Source organism: Agelaius tricolor, unplaced genomic scaffold (assembly GCF_023055355.1).
Source record: "Agelaius tricolor isolate 1412-34295 unplaced genomic scaffold, bAgeTri1.0.p SCAF_36, whole genome shotgun sequence".
Lineage (NCBI taxonomy): Eukaryota > Metazoa > Chordata > Aves > Passeriformes > Icteridae > Agelaius > Agelaius tricolor.
Genome location: NW_027269296.1, coordinates 803028 through 820504, shown reverse-complemented (window position 1 = coordinate 820504; position 17477 = coordinate 803028). Strand labels below are relative to the sequence as shown.

The window sequence follows — 17477 nt, the reverse complement described above, 5'->3', positions numbered from 1 at the left end:
GTTTATCCTGCTCCATCTGAACAGCTCCAGGAAACTTTGCTTTGGAAGCTTGATGTTTAAAAAGGAGGGGGGAAGCTGGGGATGTGGCTTTGTGCTAATTAAGGAGGATACTGCCAGGGGCTTGTGATGTTGGGTTTGTGAAACACACAGCTGGAGGGGAGAGTAAGAGCTGAGATGACAGGAGGAATTTCAGGAGGAATTTCAGACCAAGGGAACCTGTGATTCTGACCCTGAAGCAGAGCAGCCAGCACTGCTGCAGCCGTGGGACAGGAGCGCTCTGCGCAGGAAGGATTGTGTTAAACTGCCGTGTTCCCTCAAAAGCCTGGTCTGAGGGAAGCGTTTCAGACCTCTCTTATCTTGGTTGGAGAACATGGCTGGTTCTCTGAAGCCCCCTCTTCCCCTTTGTTATCTTTTTTTTTTGCCAGGAATTGAATCAAAGGATGTTCAGGTCAGTGCAGTGCTGGGGCTGGGGCTGCTCAGAGTCAGGCTGGGGGTTAGAGAAGGCAGCTTGATTTCAGCACTCCTGGGAAGCTGACGAGCCCCAGTCTCTCCCAGGTGAAGAAAGGACACTTGCATGTTTAATTTGGCCTCCCAGAGGGGCAGGAGGACAGCAGAGGCTGCTCTGGGATGTGTGTGTGTGTTGGAACTTGCACAAGCACTGCCCTGCAGCCCTCAGGGGAAGGTCAGGGTGCTGGGCCCGGGCAGGACAGCTCAAACATCCCAAAAGGAATTGTTTGAGTTGGAAGGGGTTGCTCAGAAATCACCCAGCCCCTGTGCAGAGCTCTCTGAAGAGAGCACTGTGGAGTTCTGATAGAAGATAACAAAATGTCATGGGTTTGGTCTTTGGGAATGTATTCTGTCAATTAACAGAATGAAAACCTCTGGGCAGTCCCTAAGATCAGTTCCTCCCTGTGCCTGGGCACAGATCAGCTTTGGCCTTGCATTCTTAGCCCATTTTAACAAACTTTCTGAAATGCTGCTACTCTCTGAAAAAGGTTGGAAATTCAGAGGTGGAGACAGCTTTTTACAAATCCCACCTGGTTTGCAGGGCCAAGGTGAATTGTGGGGTTTTGGTGGGAGGTGTGCCAGGTTCTTCCCCAGAAATGATGAGCTGGAGACTTCCCAACCCTAACCCACTCCTGGTGTTCAGTGGGAATTAAGATTTTATCATCAACGGGCCATGGCTGTAGCAGTGAGTGGGAACCTGCCATGGATTCCCAGAGCTCAGGTGTGGAAATTCTCCCTGGTGCTGACTGTTCCCCCTGCCTTTTGCCCCCCCAGATGATGAAGTTTGCCTGGGATAACTACAAGCAGTACGCCCTGGGGAAGAACGAGCTGCGCCCGCTGACCAAGAACGGCCACATCGGGAACATGTTTGGTGAGTGCAATTCCACTTCTCCTGAGCTCTGGAAGCCACGTGTGCAGGGCAGGGAGGTGCCTGTCCCAGCTCTGAGCCTGTCTCTCTTGCTGGTGGTGAGCAGCAAGGCTGTGAATCCGTGTGCTGTGCCTGTCCCAGGGCTGGGACCTCATCCCTGCAGGCAGCTCCCAGTCCCAGCCTGGGGCTCCTCTCTGTGCACAGCCAGCACCAAATGTGCTAAAATGAAAGTGTCTTTATTAAAACATGAAGCCAGCCCAGAGCTGACAATGCTGCTATTTGTCTGGGCTTGTAGGCTTCAGGACCTGACCAAATTGAGCATTTTCTCTCTCTCATTTCTTCACTGTTGAGCAAGATGTGAATTCCATGAAATATTGAGTGAATCAATATTAAAAGCTCTTTATACTCTGTGCTAACTGGCTTGTATAATTTTACTCTTTAGCAGATTCCCTTTTTTTATGGGAGCCACTTTCAGTGCTGTTCCCCTGCTCATTCTGGTGGGATACTTGTTGTGGCTTTGGGGTATTTGTTGGCTTTTGGGGATATAAATTGTCTTTCTGCTGCTCTGCACTCAGAGCATTTCCCTGCTCTGCTCCCTGAGCCCTTCCTCTCCTTTCCCTTCCCATCCCTAGGGAATTCCTGCTGTGCAGAGGGCTCTGGGCTCCTTTCCAGGGGATGTGTGTGCAGGGATTATCTCCTGGAGTCCCTCCGTGGGCAGGTCACCCGTGAGCTGATTGCAGAGGGAGGCACTGAGGGTTTGGAGAACACTCCCATCCTGTTGTGCACTCTGTAGGTCCCCAGCTCCTTCTCCACATCAGCTCCAGGACCTGGGGGGAGCTTTCAGCCTGTGGAGTTCTGCTTTGTGTGGAGCCCAGCCCTCATCCTGCTCAGCTTTGGGGGCTGAGCTGTGGGGAAGGGAGGTGTGAAGGTGGAAATGGCCCCAGGTGAGAAGAGAAGGCTTGGGGTGACCTGGTGATGGCCTTCCAGGACCTGAGGGAGGACAAGAAAGATGGAGAGGTCATTTATGAGGGACAGGAGTGGCTTCAGAGGGACAGAGGGCAGGCTTAGATGGGACATTAGGGACAGGTCCTTTGCTGAGGGGTGGGGAGGCACATCTGGCTCACAGCTGGGCTGGGCTGCAGGGAAGCCCATTAACCCTTGTGGAGGTTCAGGGATGGAGGTTTGGGATTGTCTCAGGCTGGGTGTGAGCAGCCCCTGCCCCTGGCCAGCCCCTCTGTGCCTGGAGCACTGATTTGGGTGGGTTTGGCCTTTGCTTTGCTCTTTCAGCCCCTCCAGCCACAGCCAGGTTCTTTAATGGAGAATTTGCATGGAGTTCAGGGCAAGCTGAAGCATTTTGCAGCTCTTCCACTCTGGCAAGCTTGTCAAAATTCCTCAAGGAGTGTGCCAGTAAACAGACAAAAATATTGAAAGCTTTAAAATGCATTTATCATGCTAAAACAATTGACAGTACTTATGCTTGTTTGCAGTGTGCCTGTGAGCACTCTCAAGAAAAATGCTTTGGAGCACGAGGATTTGCAGACAATTGCAGAAAAGCAGCTACATGGTACATTTCAGCCTTTTAATAGGCTTTTCCTGCTCCTGGCTGTGCCTCTACAGGAGGGCAGCATCGGGGAATCCCTTGGTGCAGCCCTCTGTCCCTCTGCCCTTCAGAGACTCTGAGGAGGCAGCACAGGGCACTGTGGCCCTGCACTGCTGCCCATTCCCCCTCCTCTCACTCCCAGTGGCTTTTTATCCCAAGCTCCAGCTGGGAAGGAGGCAGGCTGGGTGCTCTCCAGGCTGGAAATGTCAATATTAAGCTGAGATTTCTCTGCAGCTGCTGCCATGTGGGAGGGGAGGAACCTTTTTGGGGCTATTTTGGAGCGTGTTTGCGTGCATGGGAAGCAATCAAGTTCCTGAAGGGTGATTTTGCTGTTGTGGATGTGCTGCTGCTCACTTGGAGCCTCCAGTTTGGCAGCCTCAGCCTGGGGGGAGCTGCTCTGGATCAAATATTCCCTCTAGTCCAAGCAGAAATAAAAATGAACTCTGAATTCTGCTCCTGCAGAGTGTCCTGCTTCTCCTGGCAGCCAGGACAGAGCCTCCCTCCCCATTTTTCCTGCCCAGGTAGGAAAACTTGGATGCCCAGCCCTGTTAATCTCTCCAGAGACCCAACTTTGCCATTTCCCAGGTGTTCTCAGCATCCCCCCTCTCCTGGGCTGTGATCTGGAGACCTGGTCTGACGTTCCTGCTGGTGCTTGGTGTTCTGCAGCTCCTGTTTCTCTCATCAAGCCTCTCCCACGTTTCTGGACTGAGTTTATTTGCACAGAACTCCTGTGATTGCTGTCATTTACAATCACTGCAGCTCGAGAGCCCTTTCCTTAAACCCACAAGCTGTGCTCCTTTCATCAGCATTAATTATTCATCAGTGATGCTTGTGATAAGAAGTGCCACGCTGAGCAGCCCAGCCCATGCCCTCCAGTGGGGTGAACACGGTTTAGGCTTTCAGCTGTGGGATGATTGCCCTGGCAATGGTGCCATGGGAGTGGGCACAGTGCCCCACAGAGCGTGAGGGGCGATCTCTGCTGGAGCAAACCCCACATCACGAGGTTCCAGATGCTCCTAAAGGCTGCACAGCTTGGGGGGGTTAATTATTAATTAATGTTATTGTTGTATTTATTATTTATATGTATTATTATAATTATTATTCATTAATTTTAGGTTCAGGGCTGTCTGCAGAATGCCAGGCACTGATCAAACCAGACCCCAAACGAGCTGGTTTAGGAACATTTAAGCAAAATGGCACAGCTGAGCTTGAGGCTGAGGGTGAGGCTGGAGATGTGCAGGTACAAATTCTGCTCCCAGTGCTGATGCAGTGATTTTAACCCTTCTCAGCCACCTCAGCCCTGCTGCCCTGGGTGCTGTAGGGATTAAATTCAGTGGTGTGAGCAGGGCAGCAGCTCTGTGTGCCACAGCCCCTGAAATGCACCTGTCACCCTGAGCTCCAGAGCACTGCATTATTATTCTGCCCACTCCCCAGCTCTGTCAGAGCCACTTATTTTTCTGACAAAATGTTTTTAAAATCCTGATAGCTTTACAGAGCTTCTGTAGCTACGGGAGAGTGAGCTGGCACCTCGTTCTGCTCGTGCATCAGCTGAATTGTCAGTTACATTTTGATTGCACAGTCTTTTAACAATGATAAGGTGAGAAGCCTGATTTTCAGATATCTCTTGAAGTGTGCAGTGCTGGCAACAGAAGAATCTTTCTTTGACTTATACCCTGAGCCAATTTGCTCTGAAATCAGTGACAGCAAGTAAATATGGAACCCTGCTGTGCTGTTAGGCGTTTCTCACCACCTAAATGCACGTTGGTTTATTAATTTTAGTTTAAAAATAGCAAACCTCAACCAGGTTTCCCCCCTTTTTTCCCCTCTTTCCCCACTCGATATCATGCCTGAGATCATGAATTGCCTCCTTGCAGCCATGGCTCCTCTCAGCATATGCTGAATTTCTGCAGCACCGTGAGGCAGGCGCTCCACGTGCCAACTGTCACAGCCAGGGCACTGCCAGGCCACAGCTCTGCCAGCAGCTGCACTGAATTCCTGCAGGTGTTTGCACCTCACCCTGCAGCAGGGCTCTCTCGTGTTTGATTGCCTGGTGGCAGGGCCCAGGCTGGAGGAATTCCTGGAAAATCCATGGCTGTGTTTGCGTGCTGGGCTCTGACTCCGGCTGAGCTGTTTGCTTTGAGGACAGGAGGTCACTGGCCTCAGCTGCCTGGAAATGGGGCTGGTTTGGCTCTAAGGATAAAGAAAGGGGAAGAAAAGCAGTGACCACAGGAATACATCCAGAGAAGCCTCTGGAAAGGACCCAGCTGATTGTCCTGAGGTCCAGAACCTTCAGATGGGTGGGATCAGGACCTGGTGGGTTCTGAACCTTCAGATTTGTTCTGCCTGGCAGATCCCACCAGACTTTGCCCTGTGGCACTGTGACCTGCCAGGCTCAGATCTGGATGGAGGTTCCAGGAATCCACTGGAAATCCCAGGAATCCCCAGTGGATTTAACACCCCCAAGAAGCTCCTGTGACAGCAGCTTTTACCAGCACCTGCTCTGGGGCTGCCAGCTCAGGTGTTGGACCCCAAAATCTCCACGTGCCCCCAGTCTGGCCAGCTGAGCCAACCATTTCCCAGAGAGCTGCTTCCTTCTCCAGCATTTAGCAGGCAGCAAACACACCCAGCCCGGTTAGAAGCAACAGGAGTTGGTCTGTGAATATGTAACAGAGATAATTGAGTGAAAATATTAATTCAGCAATATCCCAGCTACCAGAAGAGAAATGGGAACCTCCAATTGTGCAATCACTTACTGCACCTTTTCTCTTCTGTCTCTGGGTCTCTTTCCCTGTGATCACAAGATTGCAAAACCCTGGAGAGTCCTTTTATGTGATTAAAATAATAATAATAATAATGGCCCTCCTAATTTCTATGCTGAATTATGCCTGCTGCCTATTGCACATGACATTGGATTCTTGACTCCATGGGCTCTTTAAAGAGAAAAATACCTTGTAATGAAGATGTTGCTGGAACTCTGTTGCTCCCTGGCATCATCATCTTTTTTGTCTTTTTCGTGTGTAATGTTCCCCAGATGAATAATTTTCATTTTTGAAATGCAGGAGGGCATTTTGAGTTGACTTTGGCTTTTGATGTCAGTGAAATCTGCAGCAACAAACTTATTTCCTGGCAGCAGGAAGCAGGGAATCAGGATGTCCTCCAAATCCCAAACTCACTGGAGTCTGGCTGTGTGTTGGAGCTGACATTAATCCCTGTTTGGGGTTTTTTTTTTCCCTGTTTTGAGATCACTCCCAAGCTAATTAATCCTTCAGGAGATCTGTCCCCACTCCACTCCCACCTTGGGTCCTGCTGGCAGTGGTGGCTCAAACCTCAGGGCTCTGCTGAGCCCTAAACCCCTCCCTAAACAGGGGTTTAAGCTGATTACAGTGGCTCAGCTGACTTCTCAGCTTGAACTATTCATTTAAAAAGTTTAACCAGAAAAAATCCCCAATGTCTCAAGAGCGGCCTCCAAATGAGGCCACCTTGGCTCTGGGGCTGGGCAGGGCAGTGGCTGTTGAGCAAATGTCATTTGAACAGAGTGGCTTCATCTTAGGGTTGCCTCTTAGCAGGGAAATAAAGTCAGGAAGGAGAAGGGGGTGGAGAGGCTGGGGTGGGAGAGCCCATTCTGGGGCACTCTGGACACCCAAGCTGCCCTAGCAGCAAACTGGGCGAGTTCCATCCATCAGCCCAGCTTCCTCAGCAGCTTCCTGAACTTTCCACTGACCCCGAGCTGAGGCTGGAGCTTAATGAGGCCTGGGAGGAGCAGAGGGTGCCGTGGGATTTGTCAGGAGTGCTTCGCACAGCAAAACGGGGCAGCAGGAAACAAAACAAGGAACAGAAAAACAGCCATTAGAGCAGCAAATGGGAGCAGGAAAAGGGAGAAAATTGCTTTGAGCTGGGAGTGGGGAGGGTTCCGTGGGGCCTCTGTGGGCTGCTGAGAGAGGAGCAGGCAGAGATGAGGAGGAAGCCACACGTGAGCAGCCCCGTGGCACAGCACGCAGGGAACAATCAGGCTGGAGCTATTTTTTAATCCTTTTTCCAGGCTCTGAGTGTATTTTAAAACACAGTGAGCTCGTCTTTAAGATTTTTTCCTCCTTTCCTTTTAATATTTTCTTTAAGCACCCCATTATGGATGTTGCCTGTGCCTCATTCTGGACACTAATTATGCGGAAATAATTGTCTAATCTTCAGAGATATTGAGCGTGTGATTAAAAGGCAGCCAGCTGAGGGTGGGTGGAGTTGGACTGCTCACAGATCCAGCTCTGGATTAGGAGGCTTTGGTGGCAGCTCCACAGCAAAAGCTGAGTTGGAGGCTTGGCGCTTCCAGCTGGTTTGAACAAACATCCAGCACCCGCTCCAGGGAGCTGGGGATCACTGGGAACCTGGGATGGGATCCATGGGATGGGATGGGATGGGATGGGATCCATGGGATGGGGATGGGGATGGGGATGGGCTGGGGTCCATGGGATGGGATGGGATCCATGGGATGGGATCCATGGGATGGGCTGGGATCCATTGGATGGGATGGGATTGGATCAATGGGATGGGATGGGATGGGATCCATGGGATGGGGATAGGGATGGGGATGGGATCCATGGGATGGGATCCATGGGATGGGATGGGATGGGATCCATGGGATGGGATGGGGATGGGATGGGATGGGATCCATGGGATGGGATGGGATGGGATGGGATGGGATCCATGGGATGGGGATGGGGATGGGATGGGATGGGGTCCATGGGATGGGATGGGATGGGATCCATGGGATGGGATGGGGATGGGATGGGATGGGGTCCATGGGATGGGATGGGCTGGGGTCCATGGGATGGGCTGGGCTTTGAGGGCCCTTCCCACCCAGACCAGTCTGGGATTCCTTAGGGAGGTAAATGCCCCACCTGGGGCTCCTGACTGCCCTGCCTGGGCTGAAGGTGGATTTTGGGATGCTCAGGGCCAGGTGTCTCTGGCCACTGCTTGCAGTCAGATTCTCGATGAGGTTCTTGCCAGAATCACAGAATTAAGGTTGGAAAGGGCGCTTAAATCCAAGCACTGACCCAGCAGCAGCCCTGTGCTCACCACTAACCCACATCCAGGCATTCCTGAGCATTTCCAGGGCTGTGATAACCCATCCAGGGAAGAAATTTTCCCTCTATCCAACCTCAACCTCCCCTGGCACAACCTGAGGCTGTTTCTTGTCCTGTCCCTGTTCCCTGGGAGCAGAGCCTGGCCCCTCTCTGGCTCCAGCTCTGTTCCAGGAGGAGTTTGCAGCCACAGCCCCTCCTGCACTACCAGGAGCTACATAAAATCCAGAGAAGGTTAAGAATATATAAAAAATGCACTTTTAGCTATGCCTTTTAATGTTGGAAATATCTTGAGACTCGTGGGTTTCTACCTTTATCCCTCTGTGTTTTAGCTTTCCCCTGTTTAGGAGATGGAAATTGTACAGGGAAAAAAACCCACTTTGGTTTTAATTCACTTGGTTTCTACTGCTGAAACTTCTGAAGAGATTAAGCAGGTTCCAAACTGGCTTTGCTGTGTTGGATTTCACATTTAGAACTTAACTGCTTTATCACATCATTTTGTGCTGCTGCTGAGGTTTCTTTCCACCCTCATTATGTATCTCATTGGATATTCATCTGGATTAGTGTTAGATTTTGACATTTTTCCATTCACCTCCAGGAGATCATATATCAAATGAGTCCTGCTACTGAATTTCTTCCTCTGTAATTTCTCCAGGTGCTTGTTTCTGATTTTTTTTTTCTCCATCTCTGCTGCCTTTTTGGGGGAGAGGAGTCCCTTATCTCACTTAATCAGTGGGTTTAGCTCCCTCCCTCAGGACATCAGCTTTCAGATTTGTCCCTGCTGGGGCTGGCTCTGTGTGCTCAGAATGCTGTGGCAGGCATTTATCACTGCAAGACCTTTATGCTTTCACAAAGTGCTTCCTTTTAGCCTCCCAGGATTGTTCCTGTCTCTGGAGAAGATTTTTTTGGAGGTTCAAGGAAATCCCTCAGCCTTTGCTTGAGGCATCAGTGTGAAACACAGCGAGGATTTTTTTTTTCTGGACTGACTAAAATTGTTCATCCTCCTTGTGATGTTTTATTCCCAACACCACTTCTGCACCCTACCACACTTTATATGCAGCTCCAAAAGGGAAGGGAAAAAAGGGAAGAAAAAGTTCAGTGCAGGAAAATGAAAGCATTTCAAGAGAAAGTTCTAAAGGCAGAGGTTGTTTCCTACTAATTTCAATAAACCCAGAATTTACCTCTCAGGTGCAAACACAGGGTTAAGAACACCCAATTTATTCCTGTTTTTCTCCACGGTGCTTTCCTCTGAACACAGGATTGCTCTGGGGTGGTTTCCTCACAGAGCTGGGGGTGGGAAAACACAAACCCTGAGTTCTGAAGTGGGGGATCCCAGCATTCAGGGCTGGGTTTGAACAGCTCTGGTTCATCTCCATTTCCAAGCCCCAGGCTGTGCTGTGTGTGCCAGGAGGAGAGGGAATCCAGGAACAAAGGACCTGAGCATCAAGGTCTGCCTGTGCAGGAGTGCAGAGCTTTCATGGACTTCTCCTTCAGACAGCTGGAAGTGGAAGTCACCTCCAGGCATTAAAACTGGCACCTTTTGCCTAGGCTAGAACATTCCCTCTCTCTTGGCAGGCTCCATCCTGGTTGCTGTGGGAACCAGCATTTTTAATTTCCTGACTTTTGTGTGTACATCCCAAATTGTAGCTGTGATGTTCTCTGTCACCAAGGGAGCTCTGGGAAAGGTTTGCAGGGGATGGAGCCAGCAGGAAACATTTCATGGAGCTTTTCCTCCCCTCAGCATCACTCTGCTGCCTCTCCAGAGCATCTTTTCGGAGTCCTGCAGTTCCCACTCATCCCAGGGAGCAGCAGAACACAGAGAAGCAGCCAGGGGCCTTTCAGTGCTTCCCAAAAAGCTGGGACAGTTCTGCCTCAATGCTCTAAAGCTGCTCCTGGTGGCTGACCCCTCTCTCTGCAGGGCTCAGCTGGGACTCCCTGGCCTCTCCCTGGGGATGTGCTGGGTGCTCTTACCCTCAGCATCTCCAGCTTCCTCCAGCCTCAGACCTCCCCAGCTTTAACTGCAGCTCACATTCCTCCTGCTGGCCCCTCTGCAGTCTCCAAATGCTGCTGGGGGGAGGCTCTGTGCCCTTTCTTGGGTGAGGCATCATTGCTCTTCCTGGGGTGGGCTTTGCTCCTTTTCCCAGCATTCCAACGTCTTGGTTTGAGCTGGAAGTCGTTGGTTTGAGCTGGAAATTGGTGATTTGAGCTGGAAATTGCTGGTTTGAGCTGGAAATTGTTGATTTGAGTTGGAAATTGTTGATTTGAGCTGGAAATTGTTGATTTGAGCTGGAAATTGGTGATTTGAGTTGGGAATTGTTGATTTGAGTTGGGAATTGTTGATTTGAGTTGGGAATTGTTGATTTGAGCTGGAAATCGGTGATTTGAGCTGGAAGTCATTGTTCTGAGCTGGAAATCCTTGATCTGAGCTGGAAATCCTTGATCTGAGCTGGAAATTGCTGATCTGAACCGGAAATCCTCGATTTGAGCTGGAAATGGTTGGTGTGAGCTGGAAATGGTTGGTGTGAGCTGGAAATGGTTGGTCTGAGCTGGAAGTGGTTGGTCTGAGCTGCATTTCCTGGGCTGCAGCCTGGGAATGGTTTCCTCACCATTTCTCCCTTCTGCTTCACGGCTGGCTGTGCTTGCCCCGGGGCAGGACGCGCCGTGTGGCCGCACTGAACCGCATCCTGCTTGCTCCTGACTATTTCCCCAGTTTGCTGGGATTATTTTGATATCTAATCCTGTCAAGCAGCATACTGGAGAGCATTTGGAGGCTTTCAGCTGGGGTCTCGTTGGTGTGACTTTAACAATATGGGAGAGAAAGGGAAGAACGGGGACAGATGGTCCCAAGTGATGGAGTTCTGTGCCTTAATGTGTTTGTGCTGGTGGTAATGGAGCATTTGCATTCTCCTGGCCCACTGCATTCACAGAGAAAATGTGCTCAGATTCTCCCATGGATGGTTATGAGGGTTCCCAGCCCAGCTCATGGGTTCTCAGCAGGTGGCCAGGCCCCACACTGAACAGCACAATTAATCTGTTTATTCGTTTTGAGGCAAAGGCTGGTTTGGTTTCTTCATCTCTGAATTCTCTCCCACCTGGGCTGGTGTTAAGGGCCAGATAATTTCTGGGAGGTGATGTTTGCTGGGCTGGGCTGGGCTGGGGATAAAGCCACCACAGGGATGAGTGGTTTTACAGCCCCAGCTCCAACGTGGTGCCTGTTCTGCAGAGCCCATCCAGATCAGATCCGAGGGAAAATCACTGTCAGGAGCTCCAGGCTGTGCTGTCATAACACATCTGCCACTTTTGGGAAGTGTGTTTGAGAGGCAGAAGGGCACCTTCTTCTGATTGTTGTAATGAAGCATCTCCCCTTTGAATTGTGAGGCGAATTAGCAGCTCTGCTCATTAACTGCTACCTGTGGCTCTGGCAGAGCAGGATAATAGTTGCAGGTAGGACGTGTGTGTTTGCTCTAATGGGCCTGTTGGGACCCCTCACATTAAATGCTGCAGGTCCTCCAGGAGGTCTGTGGAGGAGCAATAAATTGAATATAATCAGATTACCTTTAACCACTCCAAAATTAATTTCAAACACCCAGAACAGGGAGGCACCAGCAGTGCTTTGCCCCAGCTGTTGTCTTGTGCTTAACCTCCCTGAACTGCTCCTCCCAGCCGTGCTCCTGCCTTGTCAAATGGCCCATCTTTGTCAGAAGCAATTACCCCTGCTGGCCAGCATCTGAGCCCCACTGCCCGAGAGCAGGAGGGAAGCTCCTTCCCAGAGGAGCATTTGAACGATTATCACCTCCAATTTCCTGCCGAGCTCTCCCCGGCCCACTGAGCTGCCCGTGTGTCACGGGAGACAGATGGGAGGCACGTGGAGGGTGGATTTGCAGTGTGTCTGCTGCACCAGGGGCTGTGCTGGCAGCCTCGGGCAAGCCTCCCCTCCTCCCTGGCTCTTTGGAACAGGAACGGTTTGATTGGAGCTCCAGGAGGTGCTGGAGCCGTGCAGGGATGAAGCAGAGCTGCTTGTTGGAGGATCGCTAAATGTTGAAAGATGGTTGGAGGAACTGGGGGAAAGAGGATTAAACTGGGGAGTGCTGCCAAGTATTAAATATTTAAGAATCAGTTGGCAATAGGTGCTTATCACACGTCTGCTCTCCCGTCCCTCTGAAGGCAGTAACTTATCTGAGGGGCTGGTGCTGTGACAAGTGATTCACTTCTGAGCTGAACACCTTTCTTCTCCTTTTTCCCCAGTGCTTAATAAGGATATTGCTAACCTGTACCCCCCAGCCTCTCACATCCCTGAACGAGCCCGAGCTCTCTTTTGTGTCTCCCACCCATCACTGGATCAGGGCAGAGCTGCCACTGCTGCTCCAGCTTGAACGATAGCCTTAATTCTCCAGGGGAAATTGATATTTGAAAAACATGAGTGGATTGTAATCCAAAAAAGCCATTTCTTCCCCAGCTGGAACACACTCTCTATTAAATTTGATCATAGCAGCCTAAAAGGCGGCACTTGAAGCTGCCTGTCTGCTGCCAGCTTTACCTGGGCAGCCCATATGCCGAGGCTGCTCCGTGCTGCAGGTGGAGCTGGCACTCATTAGCACTTCCCAGGAGCCTGGGAGAGCTCTCCTGCTGACAGCAAAGAGCAGGCTGAGCTGTGTGTGAGCCAGGTGTTTGGGTGATTTCCCTCATGCCAGCCTTCAGAGCTCCTGTGCTGTGGGTGGGAGGCTCAGCCTGGCTTGGCAGTGGAGCTCTGGGGGCTCTGCTGCTTCCCAGCCTGGTGCAGGATTGATTGTTCTGCTGCTCCCGAGCATCTTTCCAGGCACTGATCAGCCCCTGACCTTTCCTTGGCTGGGGGAAATGTGGCTTTAGCACCCTGCAAGCACGGGATGGGGGCTGGAGCTGGTTTGGGTGTGAAGCTCAGAGGGTGACGTGGTGTCAGTGACGTCCTGTGGCTCATAAATGCATGGGATTCCAGTGGATCCCTATTTCCTCTGGAGCTCTGTGGAAATCCACATCTCAGGGCCAGGACTGAGAGCTGAAGAGTTGGTACCTGCAAAGCAGGGCCAGCAACCTGGGAATGCTGAATCTGCCAGGGTGGGGAAGGGGAGGAGACAGAACTGAGACTGAAATCATGGGGAAATTGTGTTTTGGGCTGATGGGGGCTGGTCTGTTGGGGTGTGAGGTGGGGCACAGAGTGTCACCCTGAGACCCCCATGGATGGCAGCTCCCAGCTGAGGGACAGAGCTGCCTGTGACCCTGCCTGGTGGCCTTTGCTGCCCATCAGGGCATGGAGAGCACTCAGGGGTGACCCTTTGACCAGTACCTGCAGAGGAGAGTGAGGAAGATTAATGAGAGGAAGATGGGAAAATAACCTTGGCCATGGAGTGGTTTTTGATGAGGTCCCTGAAGTGTAGGTGCAGTGGTTTATTTGGAAAGCAGAGAAAAATGAGGTTGCTCAGAAGCTAATGGACTTTTTTTTCCCTAACTCTGCAAGAGAATGTGCTGATACAAAAAGAAATAGATCTTTTCTAATTCTTGGACTGCTTCTTTGTCCCCTCTGTCTCTGGCTTCTGCTACCTTGTTGCTCAGATGTAATTTGTTTAGTTTCCCTTAAATAAAGGGAATGTAGTTACTCTGTGTTACAGCTATCAGGCTCCCAGACAAAAAACTCAATAAATAAGGCACAGGCAGGGCTGGAGCTCAGGTCTGATGTTTCTGCTTTCATCTGCAGTAGGTACCACTCACAGGCAGCTGAAGGACTGTAATGAGGTGATTGTGGATTTAACTGGGCAGTTTTCTTTCCTCCTGCAAAGCAAACCCATTTCCCAGTTCCATTTGGATTTTCTGCTTAATTTCTGTCAGCTGGACCCAGTGGTTCCAGCCCTGTCCTGGGGATCCCTGACAGATCTGATCCTTGCAATGGGAGCAGAGTGATTTTCCCCTGGAAAACACCTCCTGGAGCTGGAGTTCATCTCCAGTGCCCAGCCCTGGTGGGAGTGCTGGAGGAAATGTCAAGAAATCAACAGGTGGGGAGGGTTCTGCACCATTCCAGAGGGGAGGTGGATGGATGGATGGATGGATGGATGGATGGATGGATGGATGGATGGATGGATGGATGGATGGACGATCATGGTGGATAAATTCATTCTCATTTTTCTAACCATCACATTCTCTTGCTTTAAACCCTCTTTCTTTTCGTGCTTTGAGGAAAATTCCTCCTGCTTTTTTGGCTGGCAGGAGAAGCTAAAGGCCAGACAGGGAGCTCTGGCCTAAGCCCAGATCCCAGCTCAGGAGCTCCCAGCCTCTGCTTGTGCCTGGCCTGGAGCGCTGTGCACAGGGACTGGCAAATCTTGGCTGCAGGGCAGATTTTTCAAGGAGCTGCAGTGATTTTCACAGTTTACTTGGTTGCCAAGATAATCCTGAGCTGTGTAAAACGTCTCTGTGTGGATTTCTCCCAGAATTGGACAGTTTGCCACCAGCCAGGAGCTGTGTGGTGGCGCAGTCCCAGGCAGCTCCCAGGCTTCTCACACACATTGGGGATAAATGTCAGGAGTTCAGGCTGCTCTCCAGGCCCTGTCATGGAGAAAAAGGACCAAAAAGAACAGGAAAAGCAGCACTTGGAGATGGTAATTTTTCAGACTCCAGCTGTACCAGGGCACTGATTTTAATTGAAGCCTTCAGCCCAGCAGAAGCAGGGAAGGGATCTCGTGTTTTCCCCCCTGTACCCCAGGAGGTGAAGGTAAACAACCAGAGCCCCTTGTGCCTTGGCAGTTAACAAGTTCATCATGTTTCATAGAAACTGCATCCTAATTTTTATTCCAAACAAGGTTTCAGCACTAATTTCTGTTTTGACAAACACGATCTGACATAAGAACAGTGGGAGTCAAGACCTTTCATTTTTGATCTGGGTTTACATTGCGCTGATCTAAATTCCTCCCCCTTCTGCTCTTGCTTTTCAGTTGTAAACTCTGTTATTAAAGTTAGCAAAGAGCTGTTTAAACCCCCTGTTCTGTGGCATTTAAAGAGTCCTGCTGCATGCAAGATTAAGTCTGATATCTTCCTAATGGCTCGTGCTGTTCATCTGAGGCGTTGGCACAAAGCGTCACTGTACGGGTTGGAAATGGCTTTGTTGCAAATGAAGGATTTGGTTTCTGCTCACTGAGTCACTTCATCAAGGGCTCCTTGCCAAATGGCAGCACCAGCCCCCCTGGGGCCCAGGGCATTAGAGATGGCATTCCCCAAGCTCTCTGCTGCTGCAGGGCTGCCTGGGCTCAGGGTGATGGCAGTCACAGGGGAACGTGGCTCTAAACAGGGGGGACACAGCACAGGAAATTTTCTTGTGGAAGGTTGGAATGGGATGATCTTTAAGGCCCCTTCCAACCCCAGCCAGCCTGTGGAAGGATAATTTTATTTGAGCTGAACCCTGACATCAGGGAGTGCTGGAGATCCTGGCGAGGATGCTCCCATCTCCTGCTGCTTGGGCATCCTGGTGTTCACCTCCCCAGAGGCACACCCTGAGCTCCTCCTTGGACCCCAAAGCAAGGCTGGTGGGACAGGAGAGTCCAGCCTGTGCTTTGGGTGCCTTTGCAGGGTCCTTGTTCTCCATGCCCAGGCACAGGGAGTGTGCTGGATCCAGGAGAGCCTCTGGAAGGAGCTCTCCTTCCTGAGGCAAGGCTATTTCAGAGCCCACTCAGAGCTACTTGGCTGCTGAAGCATCACTTTGGTGGCTTTTTTTGAGGCTCTCAAGGGACAGACTTGCAGCTGGGAGCCCTTCAAGTCTGTCTGGCCTGTGATATTCCATGGTGGCTATTTTGGGAAGAGAGGGTTGAGGGAAGGCAGTGCTCTCCATGCCTCCCATCACAGCTGCTCCCCTCTGGAAAATCAGACTTTTGCTAAGCTCTGGGGGCTGGCTGAGTGCTGGGGTTAGGCCACTGGTTCAGGTGTTGGGAGAGGCAGGTGCAGGTGAGTCTGGGCTTGGACATGTAGATCCCCAGCCTGTAAACACCTGGCCCCAAGGTTTTTCATTTGGGGCAGAGTTTCTTCCTAGAGCCTGAGTCACCTCCCACAAAAAAAAAAAAAAAAAAAAAAAAAAAAAAAAAAAAAAAAAAAAAAAAAAAAAATTAAGAAAAGAAGAAACAAAAGAAGGCAAAAGCACCAATGGCAGCTCCTCTCCACCCAGCACCTTTCCCAGCCTTGTGTTAATGAAGTCAATGTTGGTTGGTGCTCTCTGGGGCAGGGTTCAGCTCCTGGGGTGGGTGGCAGCAGGAACAGAGCAGCCTTGTTGCCCACACTCCTCTCTCCATTCTTCTGCTGCACAAAAGAGCAAATCCAGGGTGGCACAGCTCCTTCAGCTCAGGGAGAGATGAACCTTTGTCTGCTCCCCTCAGCTGCTGCTTCTCCTCCCCAGTCACCACTCAGGGACAGCTCTGGGCAGAGGCCCTGCCACCAGAGCTGCTGTGACACTCAGAAATGTCCCCAGACGCCCTGGATTCCTCCTGAGGTCCCTCTTCTGGTCCCTGGTGAAGGTGTCCCCACCCCAGCCAGCCTGGGGCAGGATCAGGAGGGGATTTCATGGCACACTTGGGTTTGTGGGGTCCTGCTCCAAAGCCGCTGCTCCCAGCCCTGGGGATTTCCAGCAGGGTTTCTGTCAGGGGTTTCTTGTGAGGCTTTCTTGGTTTAACACTCCCTCAGAGCAAGAACAGTCAGGCTGAAACCAGCAATTTCGAGCTGAGGGTGTCAGCAAGAGTCAGAAGTGACAGAGAGGGGTTTGATTTGGTTTTGAGCTGCCTCCCCTTTGATTGCAGCCCTCCCACCCTAATGTGCAGGTGCAGAGAGGTGCTGGTGCTGTGACAGAGCTGGCAGGAGGTGGCAGGAGGTGTCACCACCCTGCCAGGTGGGTGTGTTGGTGCTGCACTCATTGCTGGGGTGTGCACACACCAAATTCTGGAATTCTGCCCGCTGCCCCTGCTGTCCCTCCTGCTCTGAGGAAGCCGAGGCTGAGCAGGCAGGAGGGCAGGTGCTGCCCTGGCACAGGAGTCACAGGCTCAGGGGCTCTCTGGGTGCCCTCTGTCCTGGCCAGGGACAGGCACAGCCAGGCCCTGGTTTGATCTGTGCTCAGGAGGGGCAGGAGCTGCCTTTTCACCCTGTCCTGGGGCTGGAGCTGACCCAGCCCCTCCTGGCCTGGGCAGGGCTCTGGGGCTGCAGGAGCAGAGTCACTGAGCATCTGCAGCTGCTTCAAAGCTGGTGCAGAAAAAAGGGAGCATGGCCCAACCCCTGGTACAGAACACACAGCCCCAGGTTCTTCTGATGCAGAGGGTGAGGGAATATTTAAAACAAATGTTTAATGTGACACAAAGGCAAAGCAGCAGGGAGTGAGGTTTGCCCTCCACTCTGTCAAACACAGGCAGCAGAGCTGAGCCACTCCAAGCAG

The 17477-nt window shown here is 51.4% G+C and overlaps 1 protein-coding gene across 50 annotated transcripts in view; it reads left to right on the top strand.

The window, feature by feature from the left end:
- MAN1C1 (mannosidase alpha class 1C member 1) overlaps positions 1-17477 on the top strand; it is a 55562-nt gene that overhangs the window by 18392 nt on the left and 19693 nt on the right. For all 50 annotated transcript variants that reach the window (XR_011683466.1, XR_011683454.1, XR_011683463.1 and 47 more), the window contains exon 3: positions 1282-1378. Coding sequence is in view for 1 of the 50 variants with exons in the window: in XM_071452997.1 (XP_071309098.1) it covers positions 1282-1378 (97 nt within the window). In the remaining 49 variants the exon portion in view is untranslated. The remainder of the gene's footprint in view (positions 1-1281; positions 1379-17477) is intronic.